The following is a 13,554-nucleotide window of genomic DNA, read 5'->3' on the forward strand; positions in this document are numbered from 1 at the left end:
AGCCTCCCTGGCTGACATTTGGGCACTAAGGCCTGGTCTACACTATGAGTTGAGTTTGAATTTAGCAGCGTTAAATCAAATTAACCCTGCACCCGTCCACACAATGAAGCCATTTACTTTGACATAAAGGGCTCTTAAAATCGATTTCTGTACTCCTCCCCAACGAGGGGAGTAGCGCCAAAATCGACATTGCCATTTCGAATTAGGGTTAGTATGGCCGCAATTCGACGGTATTGGCCTCCGGGAGCTATCCCACAGTGCACCATTGTGACCGCTCTAGTCAGCAATCTGAACTTGGATGCACTGGCCAGGTAGACAGGAAAAGCCCTGCGAACTTTTGAATTTCATTTCCTGTTTGCCCAGCGTGGAGCGCTGATCAGCACAGGTGACCATGCAGAGCTCATCAGCACAGCCAGAATCAAGAGAGAGCTCCAGCATGGAACGTACGGGAGATACTGAATCTGATCTTTGTATGGGGAGATGAATCTGTTCTATCAGAACTCCGTTCCAAAAGACGAAATGCCAAAACATTTGAAAAAATCTCCAAGGCCATGATGGACAGAGGCCACAACAGGGACTCAACACAGTGATGCCTGAAACTTAAGGAGCTGAGACAAGCATAACAGAAAGCTAAAGAATCAAATGGACGCTCACGGAGGGAGGGGCGACTGACGACTGTAGCTATCCTGCACTCTTTGAATTCTGGGTTGAGGTCCCAGTGCCTGAAGGGTCAAAAACATTGTCGCGGGTGGCTCAGGGTATATGTCGTCAGGTGCCACTCCTTCCACCCCACAACCCCCCGTGAAAGCAAAGGGGAAAAAATCATTTCTCGCCTTTTTTCACTGTCACCGTACGTCTACTGGATGCTGCTGGCAGACACGGTGCTGCAGCGCTACACAGCAGCATCCCCTTGCCTTGCGGACGGCAGACAGTGCAGTATGACTGGTAACTGTTATCGTTGTCCCGTGGGTGCTCTTGGCTGGTGAGGTCGGTCGGGGGCACCTGGGCAGACATGGGTGCTCCTGGCTGGCCTTGGTGAGGTCGGTCGGGGGCGCCTGGACAAAAAAGGGAATGACTCCAGGTCATTCTCTTCTTTAAGTTTTGTGTAATGGAGATTCAGTCCTGCCTGGAATATCATGCCAGCTGGAGGCTTCTGCCTCAGGCTGTTCTCCCAGTCGGCAGCACCGCACGGTCTCACCTACCCCAGCCTACCCCTTGCTCCCAGGGCTCACAATCAGATACTTAGACCTCTACATTTTGCTGCAAACAAAAAAATAAAGCTGCCGTTTAGAACTGTCCCCCAACATGCATATCCTGGGACATTTTGTATTTTACCAGTGTCAACCAAAGGCTGACACTCAAATGGAGATTCAGTCCTGCCTGTGCGTCTATCCTAGTGCTTATCACAGGTTCCCATTTTCAGCTATAGGCTGAGCAAGTGCAGAATGGTGGTTCACTCGACTTCGCTGTAAGCCAACCACCCTCCCCTCCCCCCTTTGATCTCTGCTTGCAGAGGCAATAAAGTCAGTGTTGTTTCAAATTCATGCATTCTTTATTACTTCATCACACAAAAGGGGGGATAACTGCCAAGGTAGCCCAGGAGGGGTGGGGGACGAGGGAAGCAATGGATCGGGTGGTTGTAGGGGCACCCTCTAGAACGGCATGCAGCTCATCATTTCTGTGGAATGTCTGGGGCTCTGACCCGGAGCGGCTGTTTGCCTCTCTGGTTCTTTAGTAGGCTTGCCTGATATTCTAGGCAGGACTGACTGTCCATTAGACAAAACTTAAAGAAGAGAATGACCTGGGGAGTCATTCCCATTTTTGTCCGGGCGCTCCCAATCGACCTCACCGAGGCCGGCCAGGAGCACCCATAGCAGCAGACGGTACAGTATGAATGGTAACCGTCTTTGCTAACTTGCAAAGGCAAGGGGCTGCTGCTGTGTAGCGCTGGAGTACCACGTCTGTCAGCAGCATCCAGTAAACCTACGGTGACCGTGAAAAAAAGCTGAACAGGCTCCATGGTTGCCGTGCTATGGCGTCTGCCCGGGCAATCCAGGGAAAAGGGCGTGAAATGATTGTCTGCCGTTGCTTTCCTGGGGGGAGGATTGACTGACAACATTTACCCATAACCACCCGCAACAAATTTTTGGCCCCATCAGGCATTGGGATCTCAACCCAGAATTCCAATGGGCGGGGGAGACTGCGGGAACTATGGGATAGCTACCCACAGTGCAATGCTCTGGAAGTTAACGATAGCCTCAGTACATGGACGCACACCACCAAATTAATGTGCTTAGTGTGTCCTCATGCACTCAACTTTATACAATCGGTTGCCAAAAATCGAATTCTGTAAATTCGGATTCAGAGTAGCATCCGTATTAGTCTGTATCCACAAAAAAGAACAGGAGTACTTGTGGCACCTTAGAGACTAACAAATTTATTAGAGCATAAGCTTTTGTGGGCTACAGCCCAGTTCTTCGGATGATGTTCTTTTTTTGTAAATTCGGAGTAATCCCGTAGTGTAGACATACCCTAAGACAAGCTGAACTCTTTTCCCAAAGGGCGGAATATGAATGTCCTGTCCATGCAGATCAGGGTGGAAGCATTCATCAGAAAACTTGGCAAATGGTCTTCCTGAGGATGGAAAGGAGATGCTCTCTTCTTTGTCTTAGATTTTAGAATCTGAAGAGCCAGTTGGGGACTCTTAGGAGCTCATAATGTCAGCGTCTGAAGAAACTTCAGACCCAGCTGTATTACTGTTTTACTTGCTGACCCTGGTTATAGGGGGGAAAGGTGGACCAGTAACCCTTCAACCAAGGTGCTGTTGGCTCAACAGCACTCACTGGTCCATTGTAAGATGAAATTGTGAGACATGTTACAAGTCCATGCAACTGATTTTCTCTAATAGAAACTCAGCTGGTTTTTGGCTGTTGCTGAACGAGAAGGTACCCAGCTTTAGTTGCAGACCCTTGGGAGTTCTTCATCCCATTTTAATTTTCCTATTTCTGAGCCTCAGGTTTCTTTTCAGTGATTTGGGGGTGAAGGGGGGGGGATTGCAGTCTCGTGGTGATCAAAAATAATTTAAGACCATGTCCCCCTTTCCCCACCCCAGATCAACCTTCAGAACAAATTTTTCAGCAAGACAGGCTCCCATATCACACTGAATTGTGAGTGTATTTACAATTTTGTTGGTGTACTTTTAAGTATTAGTGGTCTTCAGGTTGATATTGCAAAATATTTTAGACTGGAAGCTCAGAAAAAGTTTGGGGCAACCCTGTTCTAGCCTGTTTTACTAAGGGCTTCTCTATGCCGAAGAGCAATGTGCTATGTGGGGGGTGTGATTTCTAAAGTACACTAATGAATTGTGCATTAATTGGTCCATGTAGACCCTGCTGGTGCGTGCTAATGGTTCATAGCCCACTTTAATGTAGTATTATTCAAAATCTTTAGTGTGCACCAGCAGGGTTTATACAGACCAATTAATGCATGAGACATTAATGTGCTTGAAAAATCACATCCCCGTAGGGTGCATTATCCCTTGGTTTAGACAAGGATCTATCCCAACGTATACCCTTAGACAAACTGATGTACAGATTCTCCTACTAAACTGTTAAGCCAATGCTATCTTTTTGTTGTTTTGGAATTTTATTATAGACATTATTTGGTTTAAATAGATATTATTTGGAGCACAGAGACGGCTTATTCCTTAATTCGGGTATTTTATAAATAAGTACACAAAATCCTTACCCATTTTGTAGTTCATGCATTGTGCTTGAGTTAGCTTTTGAGTATTGAAATAATAATAATTCAACAAGCTCAGCACAAAACAGCAAACTTTCAGACGATATAAAATTGTCTTATTGTTACAATATTTTCAAAACTTTACAGAATGTTTATAGTACTTTCAAAACTTTTCGAAGATGATGATTTGGTCTGAGCTTATATTTTTTTCTGACTACATACTTAACTCATATAAGCTGACTCCTTTGAGGAACCTTTTACAAAAGACACCAAGTTAGTTAAAAATAATAGCTAACAGATATTAACTGTGCCTTTCTGTGACCTTTGAGCTGGCAATTTACTGGCTGTAAATATATATATTAAATACCCAATTTGTTTCCTGGTTCCTACTCGTAATTTATTTCTTGCTTTATTTTAGCAATTCCATGTCCCATGTCTTTGGATGCTTCTTTAGTGCTATTGAGTCTAAAAGCTCTATAAATCACTTTCCTATCTCTTCATGTGATATTGAGAGAGAGGATGCAGAGATGATATTAATAATTTATATCTATGTGCAACGTGGTGTGCCAAGAAAATCTAGGTTTGACTCTCAGCTTCTGCTGTAGCTCTGTTCACTTACACTCTGTCTTCCTTTGTGGTCTTGAATAATTATTTATAATAAGATGAAACTCCATTTTCTATAAAAACACCTACATTGTTATAATAGGCAGCATCGGATTTTTAAACTGGCAATGCAGAAAATTAGAGGTGGGTTTTAGTTTTTTCAAAACCTAATCGGGAGGTTAGTTTCTGAAAACTGAGTGGGGCTCACATCTGGGTCCCATTTTATTCAAACCTCTGTAGAGCAAGCCCTGTGGGGAGGTCGGGGGATGGGAAGGTGGAGGGTTTTAGATAAAGATATGATAAAATCATATTCCTTTAATTTAAAATCCTTTTAACAACTATGGTTCAAGTCTGCTACAGTCCACTTTCAGTCCAGTTTGTTAACTCCTCCCTGTTGTGACAAGGTATTTTAACTTCACTACTACTGCTGCCTTGGTTATTTCAAGGGTAAAAACAACAGCTGTAGAAAAAGAAGCTAGTTAACGGTGCAGATATATTTTACTGGCTTCAGTAAACTTGAAAAGGCCTTTTTTTTCCAAGCCTTTAATATTTAACAATGCCATTATAAGCCTTATTTCCGTTTGACAAAGATGTCGCTCTTGCCCAGTTCCCAGAGTTGTGCAATTTTTCAGATTAATCAGGCTAACTCTCTGTATTATGAACACTGACAAAGCGGTGAATTGTGCTCCTAATCATTAAAAACTTGGATCAAGATGACTGCTTATATAAAGCAGTTTTATTTCATCCAGTTATTATGGTGTTGAGTCCAGGTATGTTGAGGCTTTCTGTTCGTAATAACAAAACCAGGAAAGAGTAAGATGTATTAAAATTGCTTAGGATTCAGTTGTAATTTCAGTGAATGTGTTCTTGTGTAGCTTTACTGTGCCTCAATGGCAAGCAATGTCTAAAATTGCAGGGCAAGTCAAAATGAAGTTAATGATTTAGAGCGGTTTTTTAGGTATGCCTACTATTTTACTCACTGTCTTGCACCATATATACAGCTGTCAAAAAGCCATGATTTATTTTTCTACAGTTTCTCCATTGTACATTTTCCCCTATTTTTTTTCTTGCTTTATTAGTATTCCTCAACTAAGGTGGCACTACTTAGTGAAGCTGATTATACATTTTATATTGGCTAATACATAGTAAATAATGTAATGTTTCATAACTTATTTGAAATTAAAATTTGCAACACTACTAACAAAAAGGGAATTAAAATAATCATTAAATCTCTATATCTCCAAAGGAATTCATCCTGCAGGTGGCTGAGATCCCTCATCTCCCATTGAAGTCACGATCAGCTCACTGTTCTTTCATGCTATAAAATCCATAGAAGGTCTGCCATTCTTAACATCAGTGTTGTGACCTCTAAAGGGAATATCAATGTGCCTAGCTCTGCACAAAATCCATAGGAGACTGTCTTCATTTCTGGCTTCGGGGAGGAATGATGAACCATTCACAGAAAATAGCATTTGTATTATATAACTTATGTATATGGTAGAAATAGCTAGGGTAGTAAAAATGCCAATTGCATAAACCGCACTTAGGCCTCCCCATTAAGTCACTACTTGAACATTTTGTTTGATTTGTTAAGCTCTTAATAAAAAAGATTGTTCTTTCAGCTGACAGCACATTTGACAGCGGTCAGGGGTCCACAGTTTATTCAGACTCCCAGAGCAGCCAGCAAAGTGTCATCTACTCATCTCTGCCTGATTCAATACCTCCTGCTATTCAACGGGTTTACAGTCCACCTCTAAGTGAGAGCCAGGCTTTGCCCCAAAGCCTTCAGCAGCTAGGGCACTACCAGCAGCCTTCAGTAGTAAGTCTCATTTTTTTTCAACAATGTTGAATATACTCGATCATGTTTAATGACTCACCTTATATTCTGCCTTCAGTGAGTGTAGATCCCATGGCTCACCCTTTTTCTTCTCTGCCCATTTTTACCAATACTGATTTATTTAATACGTGTATTCATACTTTCACCCAAAAATGTGTTTGTTTTGCTATCAAAAGATAGGACATTTATAATTGTACTTCCTGTGCTCAAGGAAATGCTTTACTGCTTGCTATAGTACTTTAATTTAAACATCATAAAGTGAGCATTCATCTTTTTCATTTCACTGAGTTGTTTTTAATAGCTTTGCCATGATTAGACTTAACCTCATGAGCACATTCATTTGAGAATTATTTTTTGTTTTTTGTTTTTTGTTTGTTATTAATATAGCCACATATTGTTCCTTCATTTGTTCAAGAGCCTCTTGGGTCCGAGGTGTCTTCCTGTTGTGCTAAAGGTCAAGCGTCTATTGAATGCCTTTCTAGCTCTTTGCTTAGATTTAATGTTGCACAGAGGCGAAGAAGCACTTCTGTTATTGAGGCTCCAAAACCCAACACTGGTAACCCAGACAGATATTCACACTTACTCTTGTGTTCATGTTACAATGACCTTGGCCAGCAAGAATTAATGGACTCGTCACTGCAAGAACAATTGTGTGCAATCGAACATAAACCTTCCGATCTCTCCAATGAAAGAATCAATATAGGCCTAGTGTGTCCTTCAGAAATTCCAGTGGCACACTGCTCCTGTGTTAGCCAATACTTGTTACCCATGATTCACAGCACTCTCAGCAATTATCGTCGCCATAGTGATTCAGTAGTGGCTTTGACTCCAAATGTTACATCCTCTCTTCCAACAGAACTAATAGAGGAAAGCATAAAAATATCACCTGATACAGAAGAGGAAGCAAGTAAATCACAGTTAGTTGCATTAGAAATCTCTGCAAGTACCACTGAGTTAATGATCATTAAACGCAATTGTCAGGCCTGCTTTGCCCATCTGCTTCATTCTGGAGAAGATCCAAAAAAGTCAGTGCCCCTTACATGTGCTACAGATACTCCTTGCTGCCTCTGTAACAAACTAAAGAAAAACTCAGTATCCCTACCTCTTCCTCAAGCGAGCAGGCCTTGCGGCAGAAGTTTAGACCTGCCTTTATTACATGAATCTCTGCAGCACATAATTAGCCAAAAGACCAGTTCTACTCCTGTGAGAACTGCAAGAGTCACAGAAAAAGGCCTGCATTCTGAGTCCTTCAATTATGGGGAAGCCAACATGCCTGGACTACCTCCGCCCTTCTATAAAGTTTGCACTGGCAAAGCATCACTAACAGAGAAGACCAATCCAGTGACTCCATCTGTGCAGAGCAGTAGAAACAGCCTAGCTAGTAAAAACATCACCAGTGATGTGGTAGGTGGAATCCACCATTTCATCCCTCGTTGGTTTAGAAGAAGAAAAACCAAATCCAAGAATGACAAGTGTCTCCTGTTTGATCCAAAATTTCCCCAGATGCTTCAGAAATGCCACACTTACCCTGTTTCCCCCTTGTTTTCCAAAATGCCTGCGACAGAATGTAAAGTGTATTTAGTTGGAATGATCCTGTGAATGGCTTGAATCACCATCCTGTTTAACTTGGGCCTCTGTAACAAACTCCCTCAGTTGTTGAAACCATCTGCCCTGTGAATGTAGTGGTGTGGTTGCATCCTTTCTCCTGTATTTTTCACATGAAGAAATAACAGCTATGATTGAGTGTAGTAATACCTTTTCTGCAGAAAACATAAAATTGAGCAGTGCAGTATAGTGCCTTAGAGCAGACACACTCTTTTTATTGATTTCATTGGTACAGTCTCAGTAACTGGACTTAAGTGTGATCTGTTTTTTTTAACTAGGGGCTGTGAAGGGTAAAACAGCAGAAAGTATTTCACTTGTTTGTTTATTTTGTCATAAGCAATATTTTTTCCTTGATATTTCATGTCAACTTAATTTTTGACTGCATTTTCATCTAACATAGGTAGATACTGTTACAAACTTTAAAAGAACACTTGATTTTTAAGCAATGAATACTTCCTGACATATTTAAGTAGGAAATTGCTAAATATATTACTGCGGGTAGGATAGCATCATGCAGCAAGAGGTGTAATTGATGTTCCTTGTAGGTAAATAGGGTTTTAAGTCTATTGGCCCTTTCTTTAATATACATACCTATCCTTTTTCTTGAACAGGAGTTTGAGACTTTGCTTATTAAGAACCTTATTTCATTTTACTTCCATTCTCTGTGGCTGGGTTGTTGGTTTTTTTAAATCCTATATCAATCTCCTGGCCTCCAATTTAAGAAAATCACCTGGCAATAGAAGTTGTTTGTTTTTAAGTTACCAACTGGAGTTTACCCAGCTAATTGTTGTTTTTTAATGTATTTTGTGTGCGTGAGAGAGGGTGGAGGGAGGAAGAGAGAGAGAGAGAGCACTTTCAGTGACAGAGGATGGAGCTTATATGGTCCATGTCCAATAAAGAGAAATGCAATACAGTTTTTTTTTTTTTTTTTTTTTTTTTTTTTTTAAATCTCCCCTGGGAAAGCTCTCTTCCTGGAGATGTTACCTTCCTTTCCTTGTGTTTTTCATTTCTCTTTCCTTGTTTTGAATTGAATATTTCATATCAAGCATGTTCTTAAAAATCAGTTGTAGACAACTTTTTATTGATGTTTCTTCTAAAGTAATTTATTTTCCACTCCTCCAGCCTGGACTAACAGTGGCTCAGGCTCCACCTGCTGTTATCTCTCAGCGACCGCAACATTACCAAGAGCCAGCAATGACATTCCCAGTCATACAGCCAATCACAGTTGCTTCATCGCAGATGGGGCAATCTCAGCCTGTTTTAGCCAGCCAGCAGGTGAGAAGCTAAACTATCTGACCCCATCTCTTCCCTTTCTTTTCTTGTAAATGGTCTTTTTGCTAGCAAAACCACTGTCCGAGGTCAGTTCGAGGACTTCTGAGATATCAGGTCTGCTTATTGAATAGAACTACTGTACTGAGAACCTGTTAAACCACCATTTAAATGCATTAGTTAGTTTTGAAACCTTGCTTTTGAACACAAGTCATAATATTCAGAAAGAAGTTACATTTATGAATATTATACATCAATGTTTCCACTTTCTTCCCCTGGCTCATCAGTGACTTAGTGGTTGGATGCTTTTCAGAGTAGACAGAACTTTAACATAAACTCTTTATCCAGAGTAATGGCGAGAATCCCAGTTTAATATTTGCTCTTAAATCACACGGTAGTTTGGCTTGCTAAATAGAAAAACTGATCACTCTTCCTTGATGCTGGTGGCTCTCAACCTTTTCATCATTGCAACCCCATGTTGCTCAGAGCAAATGATACCAAGCCCCACTTTCACATGTGCTAGAGACAACATTCACATTAATGAAATACTGTAGAAAACACATGCAATTATAACTGCCTTTTTGTGAATATAGTTCATTGAGGTAGATGAGCTTGTTCCCAGATGCCTGGCTTAGAGTCCTTGTCCTCTTCACCTCCTTACCAGGAGACCCTGAGGCAACTGGTGGTTGCTATCCATCTCCCCTGTTGTCTCCTCCCAGGCAGCTCTGGGCTGGCTGAGCACTAGCAGAAGGGTTGTTGGGCAGAGGAAGAGAGAAAGTCTGTGTCAGCAACCCAGCAGGCCCCTGTAGTCTGGAAGGGTCACTGATGGGGAAACTCAGCTCAGCCTCTGCAGCCTGGGTCGCTGTGGGAGAGTTGAACTGGAGCTGAAGTAGGCACGCAGGAAACCCCAGGGAAAGCCCAGACAGATATTTGTATTATTTAATTTTCAAGACAGCAAATAAATAAATAAATAAATAAAAATAGCTTGACTCAGTCAGAGAGTCCTAGCCCCATAGGTTGAGACCCTGCCATATCCTGTTGTATGGTTTCTCTACCACCATGTATTAACATGGTAGTTGCTTTAGTACCTGCTCTGATACCTGCTTTAGTACTTACAGGGGGATGCAGGTCTGAGAAAAGCATAACTTTGAAAAAAGCTAAGTGAGTGAACAACTTCGTTTTCTTGTTTTCATTTTATTGTTAGCACTTGAGATGTGCATGACTTGCTAATAAATTAATGTCGGAAAAACAAACTTTTGTCTATTCTAAATTGCGCTCAGATCCTCAGGAGGATTTTAGAGTGTTTTTTCCAAGGGAGCATGGGGGTCAGAGGCCCACTTTGAATTTAGGAATAATATATATATTTTTTAAAACATAGTACAGTGTGTTCTTGATCCACCAAGTAACACTCTTCTAAAGGAAGAATCTGGCTGTCTCTAGACAGTCTCCAAAATGCTGATTCCTCCAATGTCTGTCTGGGATGCTCAGATAATTCTCTGAAATCTCCTGCATAATAAAGGTATTTACAAACCATCTATTGTATGCTGGAAAGTTGAGAGAGTCTCAAATGGTTCATTGCTTGGACAAGAATCCAGTAGTAACTGGTAGGAAAAAATTTATCTCAGGCCAACACAAATGTCATAAAGACCTGTCCTGATTCTGTGTTTCTACCAAAAACTCAGCTTCTGTGAGCGCAAGCTATGGTTTAAATGGGCTGAGGAGTGTTATGCTCTCTGTGCACAGGGCAGAGGAATGTAGTGCCTTACTAACAGATGTCTTTTTGTCTCACCAGCTCCCTCACACCATTTAGGCTGTCAAAATATGCCATATTTCTAACACCAGCATAGCTGGCATAAATGGATGCTTATTTTTCTCTTGAACTTAGAGCTATCAAGATGAATTTCAAAATCTCTTAAGTCTTAGTAATATTCAGTGCTGGAATAGCTCAAGTTGTGTTATTGGATGAAGTATTCTCTTCTTTCTGAAAGCACTCTCATAGAAACAGCATAATCTGATCTGCCTGTTTAAAACCTATGATGTCTTGAACTATTGTCTCGTATCCCCGTTTTTCTAATGGGCAAAATAGTCTCATGTTCTCTCATTCAGCCAGAAATGTTACTGCCTCTTGGACAGAATTGGGACAAGCTCCAATTTCAGGAAACTGTATTGGCCTCATGGGCTTTCTGCTGACACATCAGAATTTGCAGATTTTTCCATGTGCCAGATGCTGCTTTTACTTTTCTGGATTAGGGTCTTTTTTCACTTCCTAGCTCCTTTTCCTCTCTTTCTCCTCCTTTCATGGAGGTATGGCTGTTGTTTGAAATACTAGTGTCACAGATGGAGCATGGGACTAAAATATAGTCAATATTTGTTTTTCTGATTAATCAAACACACAGTTTACTTCTCTTCACGTCTGTAGGTACATCAGCAATTCATTTTGCATATTATTTTAGGGTACAACATACTATTGTAGCATGCACTCTAGATGTATAGAGCAAAGTCTATGGTAGGGACATTTGTTCACTCAAATGGAACTGCTCCAGGCCTGGATTTGGACCAAAGAATGCAATTCGAGGTCAAAGTTACACTTGTAAAAACCTATTTTTGAAACTCAGAAACCTAGTTCGGCTAAGCAGTGCCATGTGAAGATGAGGTAGCCGGTTTGTAGCTTTCACTGTAGAAACACTAGACCTTCACACCAGGCAGCTGGAAGATTCAGTTTAATGGCTGTTTAGCATTATGTAATTGCAATTTACCAATTATAAGAACACTTAAGTTAAGTGTCTTTGTCCTGATTCCCTCTGTTCAATAACCTTCTTCTATACAGTTCATAATATGAATTAGATAAGTTATGTGAATAATGATTCCAACTGTATGACAGTAGACCCAAGACTTGCTCTTTAAGCCTGCAAATCAATAAAGCAAATAAGCATATGTTTTACGTGGGCTTAAGTTCTTCACTGAATCAGGACCTAAATTGCCAGCAAGCTGCACACTAAAGGAGATACCTGTCATGTTTAGGTTAGAATGCTAAAAGCTATTTGAGTGGAATTTTCAAAAGCACCTAAGTCACTTGAGAGAGCAAATCTCATTGAAAGTCAATGGGACATGTGCCTCAAAGTCATTTAGACCAGATTGAAAATCACTCATCTTGTCCATTTCAAAGCAACTGCTACAGGTATGTGAATATACATGAATATATGAAATCAATATTAGGGCTGTCAAGCGATTTAAAAAATTAATCGTGCGATTAAACAATAATGAATACCATTTAATTATTTTTGATGTCTACATTTTCAAATATATTGATTTCAAATACAACAGAATACAAAGTGTACAGTGCTCAATTTAGATTGATTTTTATTACAAATATTTGCACTGTAAAAAACAAAAGAAATAGTATTTTTCAAATAAACTAATATAAGTACTGTAGTGCAATCTCTTTATCATGGAAGTTGAACTTACAAATGTAGAATTATGTACAAAAAAAACTGCATTCAAAAATAAAACAATGTAAAATTTTAGAGCCTGCAAGTCCACTCAGTCCTACTTCTTGTTCAGTCAATCACTCAAACAAGTTTGTTTACGTTTGCAGGAGGTAATGCTACCTGCTTCTTGTTTACAATGTCACCTGAAAGTGAGAACAAGTATTCTCATGGCACTTTTGTAGCCGGTGTCGCAAGATATTTACGTGCCAGATGCACTGAAGATTCATATGTCTCTTTATGCGTCAACCACCATTCCAGGGGACATGCATCCATGCTGATGACGGGTTCTGCTCCATAACAATCCAAAGCAGTGCGGACCGACGCATATTCATTTTCATTATCTGAGTCAGATGCCACTAGCAGAAGGTTGACTTTCTCTTTTGGTTGTTTGGGTTCTGTAGTTTCCGCATCGGAGTGTTGCTCTTTTAGGACTTCTGAAAATATGCTCCACACCTCGTCCCGCTCAGATTTTGGAAGGCACTTCAGATTCTTAAGCCTTGGGTCGAGTGCTGTAGCTATCTTTAGAAATTTCATATTGGTATCTTCTTTGCATTTTGTCAAATTTGCAGTGAAAGTGTTCTTAAAATGAACATGTGCTGAGTCTTCATCCGAGACTGCTATAACATGAAATACATGGTAGAATGCATGTAAAACAGAGCAGGAGACATACAATTCCGCCCCAAAGAGTTCAGTCACAAATTTAATTACTGTATTATCTTTTTAATGAGCGCCATCAGCATGGAAGCATGTCCTCTGGAAGATGGCCAAAGCATAAGAGGCATATGAATCTTTTAGTGCATCTGGCACGTAAATAGCTTGCAACGCCAGCTACAACAGTGCCATACGAACGCCAGTTATCACTTACAGGTGACATTGTAAATAAGAAGCCTGCAGCATTATCTCCCGTAAATGTAAACAAACTTGTTTCTCTTCGCGATTGGCTGACCAAGAAGTAGGACTGAGTGAACTTGTAGGCTCTAAAGTTTTACTTTGTTTTGTTTTTGAGTGCAG

The 13,554-nt window shown here is 40.7% G+C and overlaps 1 protein-coding gene across 8 annotated transcripts in view; it reads left to right on the forward strand.

Annotated features, from left to right (window-relative positions):
* WNK2 (WNK lysine deficient protein kinase 2) overlaps positions 1 to 13,554 on the forward strand; it is a 184,993-nt gene that overhangs the window by 97,640 nt on the left and 73,799 nt on the right. For all 8 annotated transcript variants that reach the window (XR_008445649.1, XM_054034431.1, XM_054034429.1 and 5 more), the window contains exons 9-10: positions 5,967 to 6,163; positions 8,909 to 9,061. Coding sequence is in view for 7 of the 8 variants with exons in the window: in XM_054034431.1 (XP_053890406.1) it covers positions 5,967 to 6,163; positions 8,909 to 9,061 (350 nt within the window). In the remaining variant the exon portion in view is untranslated. The remainder of the gene's footprint in view (positions 1 to 5,966; positions 6,164 to 8,908; positions 9,062 to 13,554) is intronic.

The sequence above is a fragment of the Malaclemys terrapin genome, chromosome 7 (genome assembly GCF_027887155.1).
Source record: "Malaclemys terrapin pileata isolate rMalTer1 chromosome 7, rMalTer1.hap1, whole genome shotgun sequence".
Lineage (NCBI taxonomy): Eukaryota > Metazoa > Chordata > Testudines > Emydidae > Malaclemys > Malaclemys terrapin.